The sequence below is a fragment of the Pocillopora damicornis genome, chromosome 3, assembly GCF_964200805.1.
Source record: "Pocillopora damicornis chromosome 3, jaPocDami1.2, whole genome shotgun sequence".
Lineage (NCBI taxonomy): Eukaryota > Metazoa > Cnidaria > Anthozoa > Scleractinia > Pocilloporidae > Pocillopora > Pocillopora damicornis.
Window position 1 is genome coordinate 12,157,092 of NC_142672.1, and position 19,020 is coordinate 12,176,111.

The 19,020-nt window shown below is 40.0% G+C and overlaps 2 protein-coding genes across 5 annotated transcripts in view; one reads left to right on the forward strand and one right to left on the reverse strand.

The window, feature by feature from the left end:
- Positions 1 to 240: 240 nt before the first annotated feature.
- Positions 241 to 3,995, forward strand: LOC113668875 (pyruvate dehydrogenase [acetyl-transferring]-phosphatase 1, mitochondrial). Its single transcript, XM_027184831.2, has 2 exons — positions 241 to 1,672; positions 2,564 to 3,995. Exons 1-2 carry the CDS (start codon positions 598 to 600, stop codon positions 3,121 to 3,123), a joined length of 1,635 nt encoding a protein of 544 aa, XP_027040632.2. The 5' UTR covers positions 241 to 597; the 3' UTR covers positions 3,124 to 3,995.
- An 18-nt stretch (positions 3,996 to 4,013) lies between these two features.
- Positions 4,014 to 19,020, reverse strand: part of LOC113668876 (polycystin family receptor for egg jelly) — a 32,642-nt gene continuing 17,635 nt past the window's right edge. For all 4 annotated transcript variants that reach the window (XM_089199037.1, XM_089199039.1, XM_027184832.2 and 1 more), the window contains 15 exons: positions 18,706 to 18,816; positions 17,714 to 18,045; positions 16,989 to 17,260; positions 16,057 to 16,269; positions 15,419 to 15,544; positions 14,416 to 14,649; positions 13,262 to 13,522; positions 12,102 to 12,678; positions 11,641 to 11,975; positions 10,684 to 10,908; positions 10,085 to 10,346; positions 8,601 to 9,585; positions 8,010 to 8,226; positions 7,460 to 7,628; positions 4,014 to 7,306 (listed from right to left, as the gene is read on the reverse strand). In XM_089199037.1, the coding sequence (XP_089055163.1) occupies positions 5,493 to 7,306; positions 7,460 to 7,628; positions 8,010 to 8,226; positions 8,601 to 9,585; positions 10,085 to 10,346; positions 10,684 to 10,908; positions 11,641 to 11,975; positions 12,102 to 12,678; positions 13,262 to 13,522; positions 14,416 to 14,649; positions 15,419 to 15,544; positions 16,057 to 16,269; positions 16,989 to 17,260; positions 17,714 to 18,045; positions 18,706 to 18,816 (6,133 nt within the window). In that variant the 3' untranslated portion in view covers positions 4,014 to 5,492. The remainder of the gene's footprint in view (positions 7,307 to 7,459; positions 7,629 to 8,009; positions 8,227 to 8,600; positions 9,586 to 10,084; positions 10,347 to 10,683; positions 10,909 to 11,640; positions 11,976 to 12,101; positions 12,679 to 13,261; positions 13,523 to 14,415; positions 14,650 to 15,418; positions 15,545 to 16,056; positions 16,270 to 16,988; positions 17,261 to 17,713; positions 18,046 to 18,705; positions 18,817 to 19,020) is intronic.

A 19,020-nucleotide genomic window follows, 5' to 3' on the forward strand; every position in this document is an offset into this window, starting at 1 on the left:
TGACTCAAGTTGACAGATTCAATAAAAAAGTGTTTAATTTTCAGTCAAATAACCAGACTGTTAAAATAAGAGAATATCTGGATTAGTTATGAGGCTTTTGGTGTCCAGTCCTTGGGAAAGTTGCATTTTAAACAGTTAGTGGAGTTTTCCAGTTCTATTACATTGCTTTGGGACGACCAAGCGCAAATCTAATTGTTCGCAACAATCGTACCCGAAGGAACTGAGAACTAGTTTACGGCAAAGGCATATGGGTAATTAATCAATCAACATGGCGGCTGAGTTTATGTAAAACAATTTCCTTGGTTGCATTAGTTTGTTTCTATTTGTGAGCTCATTCTCAGACTTAATTGCGTAATTTGGAATTAATTGCTGATTGCGACAAGAACGGTCTGCAACTCTAAACGTAGTATAATGATAGAACGAGCAATCTAATCATTAAGATACTAGAGTTCGATATTGTTGACATTGTTGGCACATGGATTATAATTTCAAGACTTCTTAAAATACTTTAATGCATGAAAATGTGAAGTTTTTGGTGATTGCTGAACTAGCGTAATTTTAAAGTGGATTAGTTCTTTACTGCAAGACTTGACAAACATGTCAGCTATTTCGTCGATTACTGGAATCATAAAGAGACTTCAACGACCACCAGTCGTTCAACGTTCGAATTCGACGTATTTTTCAGAAGTCAAGAAGTCATTCTCTGGACATTTCAGTAGCACCAGAGTCGAAAGAAAAGCGAATGATTTTTGGAGTCGAAGAGGAACAACTGTTCTTTCATATCGTGGGCTTGCTAATCATGGTGGTATAGCTTTATGGCAGTCTTCTTCGTGCATCAGACCTCAAGCCCACGCGAACTTCTTGAAAATGAATACTCGTAACAGTTACAAAGAACCGTGGATGATGTCCGATGAGGAAGTTAGGGATATCATAACAGAAAATGAATTTGCAGGTAAACTTCAGCTGGGAATTGTACGCAAATTCGAAGCAAACTTGTTGCCATCTAATAATCCAACAGAGGATCGAAGGTTTGTGACCAAATTACTGCAAGACAGAGATGCCTTTCTGTTTGGTGTTTTGGATGGCCACGGCGGAAGCAGCTGTGCTCATAATGTTTCTCAACGTCTCTCAGACTACATAGGACTGTCGCTGCTTCCGAATGAAATTCTTTTAGGACCAATGTTGAAGAAGTTTCTTTGCTCCGAGCACCTCCTTCTATCAAACTCCCCAAATAATTACAATTACAGGGAGGATCCTGTTTGCTATGAAAGTCTTAAAGCTTACTATTTGGAGCTGCGTAGGATACAAAAGAGACATGATGTCAGTGGAACCATGGCTCCTACTTTTGTGCACCTTCAGGAGACTCATGGACACAAGAGAGCAGTTGTAGATGCAAAAGAGGAACAAGTCTCTCAGACAATGGGGGCTATTTCTAGAGCTTTTCTGAGACTAGATGAAGATTTGAGTTATGAAGCATCAATTGAAGGGGAGAACAAAGAAGCAGAAGAACACAGATTTAAAGCAGCTACCTCAGGAGCTTGTGCTTTGGTGGCATATGTGAAGGGAACTGAACTTACTGTAGCCAACTGTGGAGACTGTCGTGCAGTACTTGGTGTACAAAGCGAGGATGGGCAGTGGTCAGCATTACAACTGTCTACTGATCATACAGCCCGTAAGTGTAATTTTGTTTTGTTGACAAGACTGCCATCCAGTCAGCTCATTGACCTTTTTTGTCACTATGAGCTCTGAGATTACTTTAGTGATTGGGAGAGAGAGCCAGTCTGTGATGCAGAGTATCCATTGTAATGCTTTTTAATTTCATTATGGATCTCTGAGTGTGTTTTATTTTTTTAGTCATTGACCCATGTTTGATGTGTGAAGGCCTGTTGCAATTGATTTGTATGGGTTAAACATTTCTTCTGTAGCTGTCTCTGAGAATTTGGTTTGAAATCAAACAGTGTCCCCCAGATAACATTTGCATCTCATAATCTGCATGTATCTACTTGTTACTTCTAGGTCATTCATGCAGTGAAAGGGTTAAAGCCTTCTTTGCCTGAATGAATCACATTAGTACTCTATCAACAACTGTCTGGGTGATTAATATAAGACTTAACTTTTCATAATGCTAAATAATGAAAAAGTTTATTTGAGAGTATATAGGGTTGTCATCTCTAACCCACTCGTTCCATCAGCTGGTCATAGAAACAGATGGTTTTTAGCCTTCTGTGCCAACAGCTCCCCAAAAGCAAACTACAATCTTGATTTTAAAGTGTTTTGTTGTACAGTTTGTTTAACCCCTTAACCTCAGAGAGTAATTAGCTTCTAACTTCTCACTAAGGTGTCACTGGTGAATCAAACTTAGGCTCATTAAAACTGAAGGTTAGAATGATTACAATTTTATACAGCTGGTGATTTTCAGCTTAGTTTTCCTTATCAGTGCTATAGGAAATGTGTAGAGAACAACATGGGGAATGCACATGCCGATATTAGGTTGTAAAAGCTTAATTCCTAAACATTAGGTAATTTTAGTCTGTAATTAATGATTTCACATTTGCTCTGTCAGGCAATCCGAGGGAAGTTCAACGAGTACTGAGTGAACACCCACCAGAAGAGGCTTCCACTGCTCTCAAATATGAAAGACTTTTAGGCCGCCTTGCTCCATTAAGAGCATTTGGTGATGTGAGATTCAAATGGAGCAAGGAAAAACAAGAGGAAATGTTTAATCCAAAAGGAGATAAATCATTTGCCGATATGGCAGAATTTCTTACTCCACCCTACCTTGCTGCTGAACCAGAAGTGACATCATACCAGCTACAACGCACAGACAAATTTCTTATTCTTGCCACTGATGGTTTATGGGATATGCTTAGCAATGAAGAAGCTGTGGAATTTGTAAAAGAAAATTTGCAAAAACACAATTTAGACCCTGAAATCCAAGACAGGGAACCAATCTTGGATTTGAAAAACTCAGCCTCTTGTTTGATCAAGGAAGCCCTTGGTGGTGAAGATCACTTTTCTGTCAGTATGAGCTTAAGTCTACCATACCCTGATGTACGCAGTTACCGAGATGATATCACAGTTACCGTGGTGCATTTTGATTGGAGCAATGTTGCATTAGAGTAGGCATATGCTAAGGGACTGGGAACTGGGCTTCCAACAGGCACAGTAATTGAGCAGATAATAGGTGCTTGGTGTAATTTCAGGCAATTTACCTGTGAACACTTATCATAAGTTGTGCAAACATCTTGAATTTCACAGTAATGACCTAATTACCTTGAGTGTCTAAGATCTGATTGAAAATTCTCCTTTCTAGTGGAAAATTGTTTCACTGTAAATTAGTAAAGAGAATTTGGTGTCATGTCTGAATAACACCTACCAGATGATCTGTTTGTTTTTCTCATCATCTGCCTACCGAAATGTGTATTAGGAGATGTCTGGAGAAGATACATCTTGATCACAAACTGGAATGAAAAGGTTTAATAAGGAACTGATCTTGTGTTTAAAAAAGGCAGTTCTGTTGTGGTCATGCAAGTAATAAGAATTATTTCAAATTCTGTGATGCAAATAATTTAATCAGAATGTTTGCTTCACCTCGGAAAGTTGGAAGAAGTTTGTGATGTTTTACAGATGTACTTCAAAATATTGAGAGAAAAATTTGATGTTGCAGGCTTGCTGCTAAATTATAAAGAAATTCTGGATTTATTTTCATGCTTGCTTGGAAAAATCAGAAAATGTTAATGATAACTTGAAACCAAGGAGAGCAGTTTTTTGCTCAAGGCTGTTTAAGAAGTTAAATCACTTATTTGCAGGTAGGGAATGCAATTTTTTGTATATACCTTGTACTCATCAATGATCACCAAGAACAGACAGGCAAACAAAATTTTCGGTGGGTTCCAACAGATGGGACCAACGAAGAGGAGTAAGGAAGAGTTTTAAGTAGTACATGTAACTGTAATCTTTTCATTAATAAAGGAAGTGGTGATGAGAAAGAGAAAGGCAAGAAAGTCATGACATTTCTTAGACGTGTTTATTTTATCGTTGAAAAGTGTAAGAATTGTAGATTCATGTACCTGCAAGAGCTTCAAACTTGACCTAACAGCGAGTCTGAGTCAATACTACAATTATATCATCTATTTTAGAAATCTCACAAAAAGAGTTCCCTTTGTGGCAAAAACGTTTTAAAATTCAACATCAATTGTTGAGCAAAGATTCTTAGTTTAATTAATTAGTTTGAGTCAGACTCAATTCTACAATAACATTGTTATTTTACAAATGTTTACCAATACAATACGATTCCCTTTCGATTGGGACAAAAACGTCTTGGTAGTCAACATCAACTGCTTATCTAAATGATGACCAGTTTGATTAATGAAAGGTCAATTATTAATTTTTATCAATCAGATTAGGTTAGTTTATGTAACCATAGTACTATTACAGGTTTTAAAAGCAACTTTCTGTGGAAACTGCCGAGCTTCTCATTTCGCTGAAATGTGATTTTTACTATAAAGAACGAAAGGAAACTTGCGCGCAGTGTTCTATAGTGTGACAGAGTTGAGATCATTTTTACACATGTGAGAAAAAATTGCCCCAACTTACAATGTGTTGATAGTAAAGACAGCAAACTATTTGCATTGTTAGTTTATTTACTGTGCCCTATTCTACTACTTCAAGGTACTGGAGAAATCATTTCAAATCTTTAAAAACACAATTTCTTAGCCAGTCAGGTATAGTTGCGAGAACACAACTTTCCCCGTGCTTTCCATCTGTTCATATATTGTGCCTTTTTATGCGAGCTTCTTACAGGTCCCTTGTAAACTTTAAAAGTTGTCATCGAGACTTTGCCAGTAGGCTTTTAGGAAAATACGCTGATTAAAGAATAATGTGCACACTATCTACATTTTAAAAGACATTTTTGTGACGCTCAAATATCAAGCGTCAATTTTTGCTAAATGTTTTATTCAGAAGTGACGTGCGCAAAGATCAAATGTCGTTTGAGTTAACTGTCGCCGTGACTCCACCGAGTGCGTCTTTGCCTCTGCTGGCTTTGAAATCTTTTTTTTCCCGTGGCTGTTTGTGACTCACAATTTGTGATTTTTAGTGTTGCCTAGTGATTTACAGCCATCTCACGATTGCTCTATTTTCGTCCTAACTACCAATTATCGACAGCTGTTCAAAAACTAAAAATCATGGACTACTTTGGGTCCTTGCCATTAAGTTTTGCATCTTAGCAAGATGTAAGTCACTATCAAAAATTTACTAAAATTATCGTTATTTACCACTTACTTCGCCAAATAAGTGCATTTCGACGTGGGGTAAAATCAATGGTTTAACCTTACTGCATAAAGTGAAAAACTGATCTATCGCCTCTTAAATTAAAATAAGTCAAGCATCCGTTGTAACCAAGCGTCTATTGAGACCATTTAAAAGAGCTCGGTTTTAACATAATCACAACTGTAACTACGCAAAATTGCATGTTAACGACACCGAAGTGTCTACAATTGTGTTTGTTCCATATTTAGGAACTGTTCGTACACCTCATCATCTTCTGTTTCGCTTTTCATTTTATCGATCATGTCGAGCAGCATTTCGTCGCTTCTAGCGTCATGTTTTTCGCTTTTCTCGACGAACGTCGTCAACTCGTCAAGGCGCTTGTTCAACGCCGACAGGGTACGAAAGACGTTTTGAGTTACGAGTTCAGTCGGGTGTAGTTCGGGTCCAGTCGGATACTCTTCGTCGTCGTATTCCATTTGGCTTTGCTCGGTGTTCTCCGAGAGCGAGTCGTCTTCCTTGTGCTTGTAATCCGAAGGCGAGAACGGGGGAGATGACGGAAAACCCGAAGACGGATTCACGAACGGGCTCTTGCCAGCTCCGATTTTATTTCGATTCAGACCCAGATTCTCTTTAAATTTGGATAGGATGAATTCCACCATTTCGTACTCGTTGTCTTGCCCATCATTGGAGGACTTGACCTCCGAAAAGGTGTCGTTTATGATCGCCATGAACATGTTCAGCAGGTAGAAGACGCAGAAGTACATGAAAGTGAAGAAGTAGATGGGTCCGAGCAGAGGGTTTACACTCCGCATCTCATCGTAGTCGAAATCACCCAGAACGATGCTCATTTGAGTTTCAAGAACGCTGAAGAAGTTTCTAAATTTGTCGATTTGAAGACCAAACAACAGCCAAGCCATGAGTGCGAAGGCAATGAATACGATCATGAAACTGATGCAGAACATTCCAAGAGGCTTCGCAATTTCTCCGAGGGTTGATCCTAGCAGTGACATTCGCTTGTTGAATCTGAAAAGTTTCAGGAATCGGAGGGTCACAAGGAACACAAGAATACCCATAATTACAGAAAGCGACTCGTCCGCAGCCCCGGCATATTGGAAACTAACAAAATCCTTGGGGTTGTGGTGCAGCTTCATCAGATTCTTGTCCACCTCCCAGAGGCGTGCAAAGTACAGAATTACCATGGCAAACTCGCAAATGATCAGTGTCACCTCCATCCAGTTGAAAAATCCGCGGAAGTACGCCTTGCGTTGCTTGTACATCTTCTTCCCTTCGCGGTACATGAAATAAAGCATGAACAGAATCAGGAAGATTTGACATGCAAGAATGAAGTTGGCGAATGGTCCGACATAACTGTACAACCTCGCCACGGCAAAGTGCGCGTAAGGGAATCCTCCACCTGTCGGCAGGAACTCGACGAACATGAAGGCTATGCCAAATAAGTTGATGTTAGCGTTGTACACCGTAAATTCCACGAACACTGAACGCGTCTGTGGGTCCACCCAGTTATGTGAGTGAAGATCAGCAATTACTGTGAGTGCCGTAGGGTAATCGTATCCCAATTCCGCGGGATATCCACCTCCACCGTACAGGGTTAGTCGTCCCCAGAAGGGATACCCTCTGAGTTCTAACGCGCTTTTGTGCAACCAGCGGGAGGGACACGAAACAATTGATCCGTCGGGTAGAATAGCAGAGTTCAAAACGTAGTAATTTTTAGCTGTGCTACCGGGACGCTTCCGTTTTCTCTGCTGACGACCTGAAGTAGACGTATAAACGGGTTCGATTGTACGGCGGCGCCGAACTTTGGGTTGCTCTCCGAAGCCCTTGAGAATTTTATCCCCTTTGCGGAAGGCAAATTGTTCTTGAATGCTTCTTTTGCGGCGAGATTTCACATCGCCGGCACTTTTGTTTAGAAACTTCCAACCAATGTCGTAATCTTCTGTATCTTCATTTATTATTGAGTATTCTGCGAAGCATTTGTCAAAAAAGGACGTGAAGTGTTCGTCAACCTCGCAAGAATCTGTGAAAGGAATAAAGGAAGAAAGACATTAATTTTCAATTACGTCACATAAGAAGGGAATGTTCGTGTGTAGCTGCCCCTTGTAAAGATAATTTCCAGGCGATTCAGCGGGTATTTTTACCAGGGACTTTTACGTCAAGGCGGAAGTCTTACCTTTTTCTACGCGTGCCTGTCTTAACCTGGAGATTCCAACCAAGTAGTTATTTCTGTCATAGATGAACCCAGTGTACTTGTCCGATTTGTTGTTGTACAACAGCCCTGGGTACAAATTTGGTATCAGCGTCTCACGATTCCAATGCCAAAATAGCTCTAGATCACTCGCCTGAAAAGAAAGAGTAAAAAAGCTCTTGTAACATGAGGCTGGCTCGACGGATGGATTTTTGAAGGGATTCTTAGGTTATTTTCCCCTTAAGGAGAAGTGTACCTCAGTGTCCACATAATTTAAACTCAAACACCGAGAAGCATCATAAAGTTTTTTTAAGATTCCAAAGGGTGAACTGACCTTCCAAAAAATATCTTCAAATGTGCTTACAATTTGACCACAAACGCCGCTCGGCAACCTAGCTGCTTATTTTGAGTGAAAAGAGGCATTGTGCCAATAAAATGTCTCACTAGCTCAGAACAGCATGTCATTCATCCCGCTTGGTGCTCCCTAAGAATTAAGACCGTAGTATGTAAATACAGAATTATTTTTTAAACATACGTCAGCCAAGTCCACACCGGTTTGGTCCAGGTCCACGAAAGTTTCATGGAGGGTCTTCCTCAGGAGGTACGTATTGGGGTCCTTGTTGCCATAGGCAACCAGCACGAGTAGCATGACGAACAAAAAGTAGGTGACGATTTCTTTTATGATTTCAGACATGCGCACTTCCTTCAGTCGTTGTGCTCGGGCAGCTTTTAAGAAATCCTCGTCCGGGGGCCTGAAGAACAATCGCAATGATAGAAAAAATATTAATTCAAAGATATTATTTCAATGGTCGATAATGTCTAATCAAGAATTCTATTATACATCCTATATGTCATTCGGACTGGTACTTTAGAGTCAGTTAATGTCAAGTGCATCTAGTGCAAATTGCCTCTGATAAAGGGAAAGAGTTGTATTTGACCAACAACAACCTCCATACTTTCCGATTCAGCCAGAAAGCCCCGAAAGCTATCTTAGTTTCTCTCCTCGTAGCATTGGATGGAATATCAGAGCATTACTGGTCAACTCAACGCAAATATTCGCCTCACAAACCCGGGATTAACTCCATTTTATTTTGAACAATGTATCCCTTGTTATTGCATTTCGTACCTGTATCTCTCGTCATCCTCATCGTAGTCAAGTAGAACGTCGTCCCCAGTCTCCTTACCGTCGGGACTTGCTTTGACTTCTTTTTTGTCGTGTCCCTCGTCGCCTGAATCTATCGGCTTCCTGATAATCATCGCAAAAAGTAGGGCAACTAACACCACTTTCAAGGGCTGTATTATTAGTATTGACTGGAAGAATGACGTCACAAAGGCTAACAGCCATTTGTTTGCGATTTCTGGTCCCCAGGACAAACTGTAAAAGACCGTGAAAAGTGCTGAGGTGACAGACGACAAGAAGCATAGAACCCAAGCTACATAGACCAGCCAATGTGGAAGACCCTTTTTGGCCTTTTTCTTTTTGTCCTTGTCCTTTTTGCCGCCATCCTCTTTATCAATTATTTTCTCTTGACTAGACGCGTTCTGTAGCGTCTCTATGGAGGAACATCTGCTAATGTCAGCAAAATCTGTTTCTTGCTTTTCCACAGTCTCTATGTTTTTCTCTAGTTTAACTTGTTTCGGTCGCACGTTTCTGAAGATTTGAACCAATGCAAAGTTGACAGGGAACACAATGAAGCTCGCTTGTATTCCGATGATAAAGCCTCGGAGGTCAAACTCGAACGATCCTATTTGAATCATGGTCGCCTTTTCACCCTCTCCTCCCATCTGATAAAACATAGCGTTTGTGACCATCGTACAGCAGAGCAGCGAAAGACAACATGATACCCGCTGAACTCGTGTGAACGGGCTCGTTGCGGGGCGTGTCACGACTGAGAACCACAGATGACCATCGCCTAGTTCCCTTACGGTCTTACTCACAAAAAGATGTTGAAAATGAGTCAGCTCTTGTTCGCTTGCAACCGGAAGTACTCGCTCTACTTTCCCGTCATCCTCTTCAACAGCCAACCAACGTTCACAGATGAAATACCAGCGTTCCTCCGTCCGGAGATCTTCCACAGACACGCGACTGAGGTACCAAGACGGATTGGTCCCTTAATACACAAAATAAGGTTCATAATGTGTAAGTGGGTTTTCAATTCCCGTGGTTTATTTCGAGATTCAACAGACATTCTTGCAAACGAGTAAAGTAACGTGGATTAGTTGAACTTATCTTGGTTTCAAAGCATGACGGGACTTATCGCTACCCTCCACCCCTTCATAGACAGGATGCTTGCTCATTGCAGCTTACGTCCCAAAATTTCGTCAAGCTCTCCATAAAATCAGCTGGGACCTCTCTTTAACTGATTTAACCGTTTCCCTTTTCTTGGAAAAAGGCGGGTTCATCGATTTTTTTCTTCCACCAAGTCTTTTCTTATTGTCGAACCAGCAACTCATAAATCACCACCACCCTTTTATGATGAATTAGGTGTCTTCTAGGATTCAGTAAGTGTCTTTCTGCCTGGTTTTTGTTTTTTTGCCCATTTATTTACAACCTTAAAAACCATTTATTATTTCACGTTTAACTATTCACATGTAATTGTTTATCTTTACCGTAGTTATCATGCCATATCCTGATATGGGAAAGGTTTCCAAGCCTTCTCGGAAGAGTAATTATGAAATTGTTTTCCTGGCCTCTCTGGAACACTTTTCGGTCTAAGTCTACCAGGGCCATCGGGGTGCTTTCCCACTCATCACCTGAGAGTACTATATAAACGCTGCTAGTGGTCCCTGCGTTTTGCCTCACTCCAGTGTGAACGCTTATCAAATATGGAAACGAAGCATCGTTTCTGTTCCTCACCGCTGTGGCCCCAAGCTGTGATGTCGATGAAATAAATTACTAATTAAAAATTCATTCGTTCTCAGGAAGATATTTCTAGCTTATAAATAACACTATTTTTACATGACTTGTACGGCTCTGTGCGCGATAACATAACTACCGACTGAATTCTTGGCAAATAAATCGTCATCGTTAGTCAAATTCGTTATTCGAATGATCCTTATGCAAATTTAAAGTTAGAACGATCAACTTCTCCCCATGCCTCACTTCCAAAAATTACTTGAGTGTGGTAACCGTGCGGTAAGCGTACGATTGCTATGCGGTATAGATGATAGACGGTAAATCTTTACAGTGACTAGATGTAATGTCATACCTTATCAAGGTCTCTCCTATCAAATCTTCGAGCAATGATGATAAGGACAAAGTACAATCCAAACAGGAGGCAAACCATTAACAAAACTGCAAAGTTCTTGCTAAGGTCAGCAGAAAAAACCTTATCAAAATCGATTGGATTTGGCGCCACAAGAAAATCACTGGCGAATGATGTGAGATGACTACACTTGCAGTGAACAAGTTCAGGTGTGGTTTCTTCTCCGACCTGTTAGGAAGTAATGATTCATCAAACATCATCGAAATCAACAGGTGAGCTGTCTCAAAAACTGACATCAAAGTTAAAGAAACAAAGAACAACGGATGGGCTGTCTTGAATGTGGGCATCAAAGTCAAAGAAACAAAGAAAATCAGATGAGCTTAAAAAATGGGCATCAAATTCGAAGAAACAAAGAACAACAGATGAGCTTAAAAGTGGACATCAAAGTCGAAGAAATAAAGAACAGCGGATGAACTGTCTTGAAAATGGACATCAAGGTCAAAGAAACAAAGAAAATCAGATGAGCTTAAAAGTGGATATAAAAGTCGAAGAAACAAAGAACAGCAGATGAACTGTCTTAAAAATGGACACAAAGCAAACAAAGAAAAACGGTTAACCTGTCCAAAAAAAGGGACATCAAACTCAAAAGAAACAAATAAAAACGACAACAGAAACAAGTAAACGAAAGCAAAAACTCCAACTGGCGTTTGAAGGACCAGTCACTATCTATTGCTAATGTTGGGGAGGTGGGGGTGAGGGGGGTGGTAAGGTGGTGGGGTGGGTAAAGGGGTCGGAGAAATTTATGGGCCATCACAAGGTTTTCAGAGGGGAACGGAAGGGGGATCAGTCGTCGCTAACAGAGTATAAAGGGTACTATAGAAAACTGACAGCCAATAAGGGGGATAAGATCACGAGCCCCCCCCCTTCGAGACGATCCCTTAGCAGCCTGTAATCATGTACCTTGCATCCCTTGTTAATCCAGTTTTCACTTTTTTCATCCCAGAATAAACAATTGGATGAAAATACTCTCATCAAGTAATGCTCTGTGTCATTGGGGTTAAAGAGGTTCCCTTGGTAGTCGACATTTGCAGGTCTGGTTCCGGACAGCTGTGTGGAAGGAGTGGTTGGTTTTGGTGGGGGTGGTGGTATAATAACACATGACCTCTTCGTTCTCCCATGAGATCCCCTGCAGGCGATTGGAATATGTTCAACATCGATATCTCTTCGTCTGCGCTCAACATTTGGAGAGCTTGTTGCTTTCTCTGCCTCTGGCTCAGGTTCCTCGTAAACTATGGCTGGAAAAAAGGAAGTACGATTCCGTAGTAAGTTCGTTCCATTGTAAGGTATAGTGCACCTTCACAGCGTGCAATTTCCCCCACACTCAGACCCTGAATAGATAGTTTTTTTAAACGTACACTTACCAAGGTAATACTTGCCACTTTTAGTCACCACTTCATTGCTGATAGAGACAGTATACGGATCTCTTTTGCAATCTCTTTCTACGTCAATTACAGTGATCTGTTCAATGCCAGATGAATTGCGCCCGGACGAGTTCGTGATGTTGCTTGCGGAACCTGGTAACGACGAATTGATAAGCCTGGAGACATTTTGATAGGAACAACTGCTGAGATCCGGTATTGTCCAGTTGTATTCAAAGTTTTCCAGGGTTGGTCTTTCGTTATACCGTAAAAGAACTGTAAGTTTTTCAAGAGACTCGTTTACGGGCCTCAGTTGGATGTGAACAGAGTAGTTTACAGAATTAACGTCAACTTGATGATACTGAATGAATTTTCTGTCTCCAAATGGTTTCACATAGAAATCTTCATATTTAGCGAGGTTGCTTGCGTTGCGAGGTATGAAAAGTTCAGCGTCTCTAGAGAAGTTAGAGGTGTCGAGAGGCTTCCGACTTTCATCCTTAATGTTGAGGCTGACCTGATAGGAATTGACTTGTTTGCTGGTGTTCGACCAAGTGTATAAGTTGTCTGGGATGGAGGTCATCTGAAAAAATAACATAAGAGTGTTCGCGATCAATCGGTACACGAAGAAAAAAACTCGAGTAAAGGAAAGGTATACAGATAAAAATTGCAGTGACGAGATGAATGCGTCGTTTTTTTTTTTTATTTCAATAACCGATGGAATAAGAGAAGGGATATTTTTAATGGTATAAGTGACACGTGAACCGCATCTTGCCGGGATTAGCAATATATGTTGAGAGCTTCACGTGAGTGAATAAAATTGGAGTCTCAGGGATGGTCATGTTTGTAAAGCTTTTTCCCGCGTTTACATAACCTCATTTGAACACGTGATGGTTTGGGAGAGTTTTAGGAGATTGATGCAAGCCACAGACGCATTCGGGTGTTTCCATAACTTTCGAGAGATATGAGGCTTTCTTGAAATATCATGCAGTACGTAGTCCTTCCGTTATCAAACCGCTGATAAGGTTAGACTTATAAAACATTTAAATATAATTCCAATTACTTCAACTATGATTTCAAGGAATTCTAGAGTAATCTTATCTCAGAATTGAATGTTTTAAGGAGTATCGGGTGTTTCCTCTGTTTCTCCAACGACCATGGCCTACCTGTAATTCCACAGATGTGTACTGCCGTGATCCATTCTTATCAAGACCTAGCCCCATGTCCTCCAGAGATGGCAAGTTGAATTTAGCGTATTTGTCTGTGACACTGGTGTTACCCAAGTCTTGAAACAAGTCTTTCTTTACAGTCAGGTTGAAGTTGCGGGTTTTCATCACCAAGGAAGGCTCTCCAGCCACCATGTTTTCCATAACAGTATGTCCCAAGTCGTCAACTAACGAATAGAGTTTTGACGTTCGTTTTCGTGCCTTAAGTGAGGGGAAAAAGCGGAGGTTAAGAGCAGAGCGGAGTCAGTTCATGCTTTCTTTTTTCAACAACCGAGAGACTTCTACAATTTTCCTCCGCGTGAAGGAAAATATGTATGAAATATCAGTTTGGTAGAACAACTCCCCACGATCGGGACATGCGCAAGCCTTAAAAGTGTTCGTCTTCAAAGGAGAAGCCAAGTTGCTCATAATTATCTGTGCTTTCACATATATCCCTGCACGGTTTTTGTTGCAAGGTGTAGTGCTACTCAGTTCTGGTTGGAATGCCAAACCATAAGCTTTTTTTATTAAATTTTCAACTCCAGATATTGCTTTCGTAAAGTTCTGATTGGTTCACGTTCAGGATTTAGGGGCATTTCATTAAAAAATATATTTTCATTCGCGTTAGCTGGATACGAGACTGGTATATATTTATTTATATATTTATACTGGTCTTGGCCATCTCATATCGAACACACACTCATGGAACAATTGTTAAATTTTTAGTCTCATTTTACTGACAGTTTGCCGGTACCCACAGGGGCGTAGTCGTTGATTTTTCAAATGGGGGATTACACTGTGTCAAATAGAAGGTACTCACCAGTTTTCGCCACCTGAATATTGTAGGTTGTTTGTTTAAAGAAAGGCTTTCAAAGGAGGGTGGGGGTCACGGGCACCCCTTGATCCCCCCTAGCTAGGCCCTTGACTCATTCGTACTGAAGAAGTAAAGTATCATGCTAATCACGATACTTCCGGTAGGGATTGGATTCAGACCATCCCGATGAGTACTGGGTAACCGCGTCTCCCAATCACTCAGAATCAGTCCACTAGATTTTTTTTTCATTAAGCTAGTAGTCCTTGTCAGACATAATTTTCAGCACACTTTCATCGCTTACCTGTTTCTTGACGGAAACTGTTCCTCCAGTTGAATTTTTACCAGTAAAACCTGTTATGTTATCCTTTGAGTCCGCGTTTTCAACCTTCGCCAAAGAGGCCGAAGAAACAAGTACGTTTGCTAGTCCGCCTAGAAATGAAGTAACGGTTTCCTTAACAGCCTTGAATCCCGCGTTATTTTGCGATTCTTTAGTTAATACTAAGGCCATTATCCGAAATGTGACCAAAGCCAACTCCTAAAGAAAGAAGGATAGAAAACTTTTGAGACCCAGCGCCTTTAACCCTTTAACTCACATAAGCGACCAAGGCAAAATTTCTCTTTACTAAATAAATATAATATCAAACAGATAAGTGACGAGAATAAAGAAAAATATTAGTTAGGGGATTAATAACTGATTCAATCAATACCAAATTCCCAGAACTAACATCATAAGAAGCGTATGGCCGACAGTAAGGAGAATTACTCATGAGATCTTGGGAATGAAAGGGTTAACTATCTCACTCCAAAGAGTGACCAAAACATTCGCTTCCCCGGCCCGTACAAAATCAAGACTATAACACAATAAGAAGGAAGAAGAATTTCAACCAGCTGGGGACAGAGTCTGATTTAACACCAAATATTTATATCTAAAGTTACAAGATATGCATTGCAATCATTATGGAGAATTGATGCTTAGATCTTTGTGATGAAATGGTTACACGATTAAAAGATTTGGTCTTATGAGCCTGATAGCACCTAAGTTTTCCTAGCAACTAACGACCAGGATAATGGTTACTTCACCCTGGATGGGACATGATGCTAGTTTGTCTCAATAAACCCTCAGCAATTCTGATTAAGGTAGGGTAGGAAATGCTTTTTAGAAGAACAAAGAAAAGGTCGAGAAAAATTTGTGGAGGGAAATTAAAGAAAGGGAGAAGGTGTTATGTACTGTCTGAACAAGCCAAGAAAATCAAAGAGAATCGTCTAGTTTACAAGAGTCTTTTAGTTGTAATTATCAATCGCACCTGAGATTTTGTATCCACTTCGTCTTTAACCTCAGTCGACACATCAATGGCTGATGCCAACAGTTTGACGTGACCCACTGTAGACATTTTAAACTCGGACAAATCTTTCAAAATTTCACGTCGAAGCTAAAAAACAAAGAAAAAAGAAATCAAGTTCCCTGGAGCGACAATGAAAAATAAATTATCACTTCGCTCATAGCCGTTCAGACCGGCTTTGTTTTTATTTACTGGTAGTGTAAGTGGTTATAGAACTGTAGATGGCATGTGTTATAAATTGGAAAAAAAAACTCGTGTTTAAAAGCTTCATGTAACTTAAAACGTGTAACTTAAACAATCAAGGATCTTAGAGTGAAATTTATCTGAGCGTCTGTTAACTTTTTTAAAAAGATGTTTGTGTTTGACCATAAAGGGAAGAAAGAAAGGAAAATAGAAAGTCTGAGTTTTCCGATTGGTCTTAAAGCAAACCAGCGGAAGGAAAATCAATGATCAGCGTCAAATATATTGTTTGAAAAAAGAGCGACCTTAAAATGGTCTTTGGCACGGCAGAAAAATGTCAGAGGCGAGGATGATACATAAAGAAAGTGACATGTGCGATTGATACTTTAGTATGAACGGAAGAATTGTTGAATCAGTCTTACTTCTTTTCGAGCATCAACGCCTTTCTGATCTTCTGAAGTCATGTTTGCCCCGTCGTCGGCTTTCCTTCCTTGGTAGTTCAAAATCGAGCCAACAGCGTTAACAATTTCTACCATTTCCTGCAAGTTCCCTCTTTTCTTGGCTTCTTTCAACAAACCATCCTTGCCACCAATCAGCTCACCAAGTCTGTCACTGCTCAGGTCCGTAGGTTTTACCTTAAAAGAAAAAATAAGTCTTTTAGATTAGGTGTACGTTATAATTGAAGACTCTTGGTAAGCTGATTTATTAGGAGTAGGGAAGGTACAGTTGATAACAGTAATAATAATAAAAACAACAATAGCAATAATAATGATAATAATAATACCAAGATGGGTAGAAATAATAATAAAGATACTGATAATGACAACGATGAAGATAATGATAATGAAATAGTGATATTGCTAATGATAATAGAATAGGTTCATGATGCGCACTTGGGAGTGCTAACATATGCGATGACCAGTTGTGCAAGGTTTTAAGGGAAATAAAAAATTTCACGCCGGTAGAGAGACAGGCCCTGCAGTACCCTAAAGCGTAGCATAAATAATTTTAACATATTAAAACTATTGAAACTATTAATTCCCTTGAGTTAACTTCACGGAGACCGTTCCTTTAACTTAGATGACTAACACCGATTTTTTTTTCGCTATGAAATGTAAAGAGAGGGTATTAGAACAACGTGACATTGGAATCTGAAAGCATCGCAAATTATTATGATTACAAATTATTACTTTTTAGTTAACAAGGTGGAGAACTAAACCCCACCCCCCATTAACGTTTTTGCAAGGTAAAATAGAACTAAAATGAATGTCTTCATTATGATGAATTACGTTATGGCTGCTTCGAAGCATTCCGTGTAATCTTATTTCAATCTGTTGTTGATGCGGCATCCTACCTGAATTGTAATTGGCCTAACGGTGGCAGCACCCAATCTGTCAATTATCTTAAGCCTCATTTCCAGGGTGAAATTATTAGATTCGTGTCCCATGGGAAGAAGTACTGACGACGAAGTGGGTTCATGCGACATGAAAAACACGTTGTCCTGGTAGTAGTTGACGTAAGCAAACTCGTAGGTCAGCGGTTGATCAGGATCCATCCAATCGGAGCAGTTTATCCTAAAGGACGTGTTCAGAGCATATCCTATCTTGGGGTATATTTCACAGGTTCCTTGGAAAAAAAATAAGCCAGTAATCATTATCAAGGTAAACATATCATCAATACGGCGAGGCAAAGATGTCTCCTTGTTTAGCATTCGGAAAGTCTAAAACTCAAAATCCCTCTCACAAACATTCGATCCCCGTAGCTTTGAAGTTGCCCATGACTGTGGACTGTATATTTCAAATATAATAGATATTCGTTGCAAAGCACACAGGAATTGCTGTTATTAGTAAGAAAGAAAGATAAATCCAGTTTCCTGATTGTCTCTCGATTGAAAATATTTCAGTTGGGCGAGTCACTTCCGCTTCGGCTAAGCTTTGTCCAAAGGAGCGGTCCACGTTATAAAATAAAATAAAAATTGTGCATTTAAGTGATTAGATACTATAGCTTAGACTTTTCTGCGGTACATCTAATTGTTCCATCGTAAGGAAGTTTCAACAACGTTAGAATTGATTTACTTACCATTTTCTGGTGGAGAATTCGTTACAAAAGTATGGATGTACTCCCCGTATTGCCCGCTAAGCCGGTAAGCTCTGAATACAGCTGTAAATTCTTGATCTTTCGGTAGTATGTCTTTATTTAGTGCAAGATTGAGTGACGTATCACCCGTTGATGACTTTTCTTTGAGGTTCTCCACCAGCTCCATCTCTTCAGTCTTTGTAGGATCTGTATTTGGCTTCAAATGTCTAAACAGTTTCCATTCAAAATTCAGTTCCCCATAGCAATCTTTACAAGTACCCTTCAGGGGAAGTTTTTGGTCGATGTTTACTTTCGGCGGACAGACAGGACTGCATCTAATTGATTGAGTAACAAAAGAGACTCATTAGAAGTTAACTGGCTAAAGCAGGAGGTTTCCAAACTCCGTTGAAAACATCCACATAGACAACGGACCTAATTTTCTTAGATCCTGCTTCCTAATAATGGTTAACGGTGCAAATTTTGACCAAATCACGTGCATTAAAATTTAATAGAGGATTGATTAGCCGTCTGCCAGTTGGAGCCCAGTACCTTCAACAGTAAATGATCTTCCCTCGTGACAGGGAAAGCGTTGTACGTATCACTAGCTGAAGAAAGGAGGTGAATTTTCCATAAAAATGGTGTCTATTTTAGTTAAGTACTGATATGACGAACAATCTTCACCATTATTCATATAAAACCGTGGAGAAATCTATATAGATAACTAGAGGTGGATGAATGGAAAAAACCGGTTCTGCGTTACCTTTACTGAAGCCTATGTACTTGGAGATTGAAAGACTCTAAGTGTACTGATAATAGTTGCGGATTTTCCTTGAGGGCCTTTACTTGTGGGAAAGAAAGGGGTGAAGGAGATTTAAGGCGCTTCCTCAAGAGGAAGGTATTCAAGTAGATATATAAATGATTAGATAAAGCTTTGAAGGTTCTTAATTTTTTCAACAAGAATATCTGATCGTCACTAGTAAATGACAAATACTTACTGCACTTCCACTTCTGGTGGGTCGCCAAAGACAATTTCCATCTTATGATTGAAGACAGCTCTGTTACTCCAAAAGGGGTTTTCGTCGATGACGACAAGTGTGATGAAGTACCTAGCAACACAATAGCTAGTTTTACGTCTCTATGCATCAGAGCTCTAAAAGTCGTTGACTTAGTAACTCGTACCTAGGCCTCGGCTGCATTGTTAGTCTGGTACTAGCGTTTTCTAGCATATAACAGTATCCTGCAGAAAAAGTCTCCATGCTTCAAGTAACCGCTGTGGCCAAAGAAACGACACCTTATTTGATAGTCCTGGA